The following is a 6,116-nucleotide window of genomic DNA, read 5'->3' on the forward strand; positions in this document are numbered from 1 at the left end:
TTGTGTTCTCTTCCCTGCATGAATGGTTCTCAGGCTTTCACTGAACTGAGCTTTCTGTCAATTTTTTTTTCTTCTGTAGCCCTACACAAATGTTGCCACATTTTGCATTCAGGTGACCCTGACATTGCTTGCTTCTTTTCTCCCCTCTCTCCTTGTGATTGTTCTAGCACTGTATGAATCTGATTTATACGCCACTCTGAGTCACCTAGGTTCACCAGAGCCTCTTACCTTTTAAAGCTCATGACCCACCGTGGGGCTCAGCAAAGCTATTAAAGCCCCACTCCGGTGCCCGTGCGTGCTAAGCAAGCACCCTACCAATGGAGCCCCATACCCACCCTTATTCTGCTGACCACAATATATTCAAATCGCAGGCGCAAGGCATCTCTCAGGCAGCTCAACTGGCAGGAGTCCTCTCTCCTGGGATTCTCCACTGCCTGTGATGGCCGCCCTCAGCTGGCAACTCGACTCTACCTGGAATGAACTAAACCCGTAGGGAGGGCACACCTGGGAGGCAGTTTTGCTTAATTTGAAGTAGGAGCTCTGAGCAATGATGTGTTCGGCTTGTGTCTGTTCAAGTGCAGTGCAGAAGAGGAACAAGGCCACAGCTCTGTTTTTGTTCCTTAGGGCTCTGGTCAACTTGAGCATTTGCTGTCCACCCTTTCCTCACGCTCCACCATCATTGGAGGGTCCCAGGCCGGAAGGAAAAGAACTAGATTCCTCTCTCGACTTTAGGTCTTCCGTGCAGGCGTGTATCCATCTTGTCCCTTTGTACCACAGGTGAGACGATGAAGGCTGGGAACATGGCTCAGGGAGTAACCGTGCTTGTGGTGCCACATAACGAGGCTGGGTACGGTCGTGCACACCTGTAACCTGTGAGGACAGACAAGGCTTTCTGGCAGCCAGCCAAGCTGAAAAACAGTGAGCTCAGGGTCAGGGAGAGGAATGACCCGAGGGAATGGATGGAGAGGGAACACGAAGATGTTCCAAATCCTCCTCAGCCTCCACACAGGAGTGTACAAACATGTGCATACGCACGCGCGTGCGCGCGCGCGCGCGCACACACACACACAAGCACACACAAGCACACACACACACACACACACACACACACACACACACGAATAAGAGTCTCCTGAAGGTGAAATTCTGGTTTTATTTCAACTGCCTGTAGCAGATAATAGCATAAACTATATATATATTTTTTTTCAGAATCAGCGCTCCTAAGCCCATCACCGATGATGCAATCGTTGAGGAAAAGAGGAGTCTCCAGCCATTTCATCTCTACGTGGCCTCTGCTCCTCGTGCCAAGTTTAATCCTCCAGGCACTGTTAGTGTGAGGTGTTCTCCCTCATCTGCTGCCCTCCAGGCCTGTGTATCTTCTCACACACTAGCTGGGCTTCTAGTTAACCCCAAAGGCTGAAAATCTAAATCCTTCTGGATATTTGGATCTTACGATTTCAGTCACACCATAGAAAGATAGCTCAACTCGCTCTAGTGGTTCTAAAGTGAATCTTTTTTAATCTCTACGATTTACTTTTACTCTTTTCCCGCTGCTCTTTTGAAGAGGTAGGCAAGTCCTTCCTCCTCTTCCTCTCTGTATCTCTTTCTCTCTTCCCTCCCTTTTAACCTACTCTCAATAAACTCCTCACTTAAGAAGAAAAAAAGGACTCACTTTGAGTTGTGTGCATGTGGGTGTGTGCACCTGAGTGTGGGTGCTCGTGCAGGCTGGAAGAGGGCACCCGATCCCCTGGAGCTAGAGGTAGAGGCCACTGTGAGCCTGATCTGGGTGCTGGGAGCTAAACTGGTCCTCCTGCAGAGTGTGTTCTTCACTGCTGAGTCACCCCTGACGCCCCTAAAGTAAGTCTGAGACGAAAGGCTATGACAGAGCAGGCTCCAAACCCCTCCTTGCCCTTCACTGACCCTAGGAATGTTTAGGCAGACGGAGGTAGAGAGAGGCAGAAAGGAGATGAATTCTCATAGCTTGAACTCAAGTTGGGGTTAAAACTGTTTTACTAACTTCTGGAGGGTAGTCTGAGGTGAAAGAGGAGACAGAAAAACAAAGAGCTCCATCGAAGAAAGGAAGGCTTAAAGACAACAGCGGGAGAGATGGAGGCTACAAGAGTCTAGAGGGCCACTTTTCCACTAAGGTCGGGCCTAATTTGTCCTCCGACCTAGACAGAGAACACAGCTGGTCCTGAGACATGGCCTGAAGCCAGCTGTTGGAAAAGGAAATCAGTATTCGAGCTGACTATTATGGTAGCGACTTAACACGCAGGATCACTTTTAATGCTTCTCTGTCTTCACCGGGATGGGAGGGAGCGGGTGGCATCTTCAGCCTTCTTTAAGCAACAGAGAACTTGAAGCAGGTGGTGTGGTTGTACTCCTCCCCAGGACGCAGCAGCACAGGGGGGAACTGGGGCTGTGGAGGAAATCAACACTTAGACCTGGCCAGCCATCATGGCCGTACCAACAGTGACATGGGGACAGCACTTAGACCTGGCCAGCCATCAGGGCTGTACCAACAGTGACATGGGGACAGCACTTAGACCTGGCCAGCCATCAGGGCTGTACCAACAGTTACTTGGGGACAGCACTTAGACCTTGCAAGCCATCATGGCCGTACCAACAGTCACATGGGGTGTGCCCCTGCACTAAGCCCTGAAGCCACGTTTGTGGACTGGTGCCAGTGAGGACAGAGTGTTGCTGATTTGCAGTGAAATGAACGAAGATCTACCTCAGCACGTCTACTTTGTCAAAGCACGATCTGGCTACAGGAAGCAATGCCTTGACATATATTCTGAAGTAAGACACAAGCTCCTTCCCATGACTGACAGTCTGAGCAGCAGTGCTCTAAGTAGCAAGAAGAGAGGAAATGAGAAGAAAGGCTTTGGAGGTCTCGTAGCTGGTGTGGGCTGGCAAGATGGTTCAGCGGGTAAAGGAGCTTGAGGCCCAGGCTGACAGCCTGAGTCTTACCACTGGAGCCCACGCGGAGGAAGAGAACTGACCCCTAAAAGTCGTCCTCTGACCTTCATGGCATGAGCCTGTCCAAACACCCCTCCCCCAGAAAGTGCAGATTTTTGTTTGTTTGTTTTTGTTTTTAGTTTTTCGAGACAGGGTTTCTCTGTCTAGGAACTAGCTCTGTAGACCAGGCTGGCCTCAAACTCACAGAGATTCGTCTGCCTCTGCCTCCCCAAGTGCTGGGATTAAAGGGGAACACCATCACTGCCCAGTCAAAAATTGAGCTTTTAACAACAGTTCCTTGGCTGTGGGCTTTTTTGTGGTTGTATAAAATGAAAAACAGAAACGTGGACTTGAGTGCTGGGATCTGCCACACTGTGTGACATCAGATCAGCGCGACCCTGACAAACCAGCCTGCGGCTTTACCTGATTGACCGCATCAGGCCAGTTCTGGGTCTCCAGGCAGAAGCCAGAGTGCTTGGGGTAGACTGCTCCATTCTTGCCCCTCAGAGTGCCATCCAGGAAGTTGGCAGTGTAAAACTGGACACCAGGCTGGGTGGTGTATACTTCCAGGATCCGCCCACTTCCGGCATGACGCACCCTGGGGATAAAGACAAGCCATATTTCAGTGGGGAAGGAAAAGGCCTAGAACTAGCTTTGGGATGGGAATCAGATCTGGCTACACATCGGAGCAAGAAGGATGCGGGAGAGAAGAGCGAAGATTCTGGAAACATCACAGGGGAGGCATGAGCTGTTGGCTTCAGAAACAGCTTCGCAGATGATCTTGGCCTCTCTGGGGTATAGTAACAGGATGACGGCAGCATCATGGGAGTCAGGGAGGAGCAATGAGGCTGGAGAGAGGCAACTCTGGGGTCCTGAGATTCTGTTGTGATGCCGGAGACAGCACCCAGGACCTTGTACTCACTGGCGAGCACTCCGCCACACTACTGAGATATACTCCTAAGGGTGTGGGCCGGCTGCACTGGAACTCATGAACTCCACCTGCCTCTCCTTCTGGAGTGCTGGGATTAAAGGTTTGTGCTCCCATGTCCGGCCATGGGGCTCTGAAAGATTTGTTTGTTTGTTTATTTATTTATTTGAGACAGAGTTTTTCAGTGTCAATGCCCTGGCTGTCCTGGAACTCACTCTGTAGACCAGGCTGGTTTCGAACTCACAGAGACCTGCTTGTCTCTGCCTCCCATCACCTGGCCTGGGTCTGTACTTCTTGCCAAGGGGAAACAAGGAAAGGCCTGTGTCACACAGTCTTGCCAGGAGGCAAATCATACAAGAACTCACTCAAACAAAGAATGCTGGTGTGCTGGCGTTTGGTGTACAAGCTTGACCCTGAGAGTTGTAGGCCCATATTTCTGTACGGTGTAGCAGCCAGGCATAAAAGCCATAGTCCCGGTCTGAGCTGATCACGTAGTGCTGCAGACAAGCTCTCTCTGCCTAACAATGGTCAGGATGTTTGGAGGATGTCTTATAGAGATGCTAATTTATGGCCTATGTGCGGATGTGACTAAAGCCCATTCACCTGGTTGCCTAGGAAACAGCCTAATGTGTTTTCCTGCTCAATTTATATGTGATGATATATAAGGTGTTTGGATAAAAAACAGGAGGACATCTTCGAGAGATTTTGCCCTTCCACGACGACTGTGTAAGTTGTGTCTGATTATTCCTCACGACTCCGTTTCAGTCCAGTTAGGGAAGATAATTATCTGTGTTGGACCCACACGGGCTTCAACAGAGAGTCAACTTCAGAAAGATACCCCCTCCTCCCCCCATCCCCCGCCCCAGCGCATACTAATAATAATAGAATTTAAAACATTTAAATGCATCAGGACAAAGTTGGTCAAAAAATAATTTAAATGCAAAATACAAATACGTTGTCAACCAAGAGGCTGGAAAAAAAAATGTTTGACAAGAAGGGTCCAGGATTTGAATCAATGGGGAGAAGGCAGGAAGGGCTCTTTGCGTAGAGACACTGAGGAGAGGAACAGAATAGGTATGTAGTAGGAAGATGTCCTGAGCAGGCGGAACCCAAGAGGCCCTGGTCCCTAGAGATTTGGGGAGTTCTTTTTGTCCCTATCTGGGGTCTGAGTTACCTTCCCCCCTAGACTCCTTTGAGTCGTTTGTGCCAAGCATGTTATTAGGTTGTCAGCATTCCCAAACAAAATGACCCTAAGGACTGGATTCACGTTGACAGAGCGTGTGCCCTCACTTGTCTATCAAACTGGAGGTGGGCATGGTAGGAGCTGCAAGAGAGGCGTGGCCTCCAGCTCTGTCCCACAGACTAGGACAGTCAGTGAAGGCACAGGTGACCAGAACAGGAGAATCAGGGTCTCTGACAGAAAAGGGGCTTAGAGGTCAGGCAGGGGTAAAGGGCCAGAGAGGATGCTGGGTAGGGGGTCAGGGAGGATGCACAGTTGGGGAGGCTACCTTCTAGAGAATTCACTCGTGGCAGAGGACTTTACAAAGCTATGGCAGGTCGGGCGGTGGTGGCGCATGCCTTTAATCCCAGCACTCGGGAGGCAGAGGCAGGCGGATCTCTGTGAGTTCGAGACCAGCCTGGTCTACAAGAGCTAGTTCCAGGACAGGCTCCAAAACCACAGAGAAACCCTGTCTCAAAAAACCAAAAGAAAAGGCAGGTGGCGTTTAACCCCTGCTCCTATGAGGTGCTGTTGAAACTGTCCTAGGGAATGCTCCTCATAAGAACCCGCTGTCTCTTCTCTGCAGAGGCGGAAAGGACAAACCTGGCACAAAAATGCTTTTCTTTGGATCCCTGAAGACAGAAGTTGTGGTCGAAACCAGGGATGTGAAAATCCTGCAGGTGTTTTCCAAGCTCCACTGGCTTTCTCAGGTCGAATGCAGTTCCTTCCACTGGAGCAATGACTCCTGGGAAGAGATAGGAGACAACAGAGGTGGTCAGGACTAAGACAAAGCTCATACACACAGTCCTAAAGACCTACGGCTTCTAGTCTCTCAGCCTTCATGTCAATGTGGAGGAGAAGGGAACCTGGATCCCGAGGAGGAGAATCGGTTGCTGGGTTCCCGGGATCAGAATATGCAACTGATTGCCAAATGCAGAGTCTAAAACAATGTGAAGGGGACAAAGGTGGGATGCAGCTGTAGAGGCTTCCAGAGCGTGCAAGAAATCC

At 50.2% G+C, this 6,116-nt stretch overlaps 1 protein-coding gene across 1 annotated transcript in view; it reads right to left on the reverse strand.

Moving 5' to 3' along the window:
- Positions 1-1,135: 1,135 nt before the first annotated feature.
- Positions 1,136-6,116, reverse strand: part of Galm (galactose mutarotase) — a 64,107-nt gene continuing 59,126 nt past the window's right edge. The window contains exons 5-7 of the mRNA XM_005360766.3: positions 5,712-5,853; positions 3,385-3,559; positions 1,136-2,419 (exon numbers count right to left, since the gene is read on the reverse strand). Coding sequence (XP_005360823.1) covers positions 2,342-2,419; positions 3,385-3,559; positions 5,712-5,853 — 395 coding nt within the window. The 3' untranslated portion in view covers positions 1,136-2,341. The remainder of the gene's footprint in view (positions 2,420-3,384; positions 3,560-5,711; positions 5,854-6,116) is intronic.

The sequence above is a fragment of the Microtus ochrogaster genome, linkage group LG3 (assembly GCF_000317375.1).
Source record: "Microtus ochrogaster isolate Prairie Vole_2 linkage group LG3, MicOch1.0, whole genome shotgun sequence".
Taxonomy (NCBI): Eukaryota; Metazoa; Chordata; class Mammalia; order Rodentia; family Cricetidae; genus Microtus; species Microtus ochrogaster.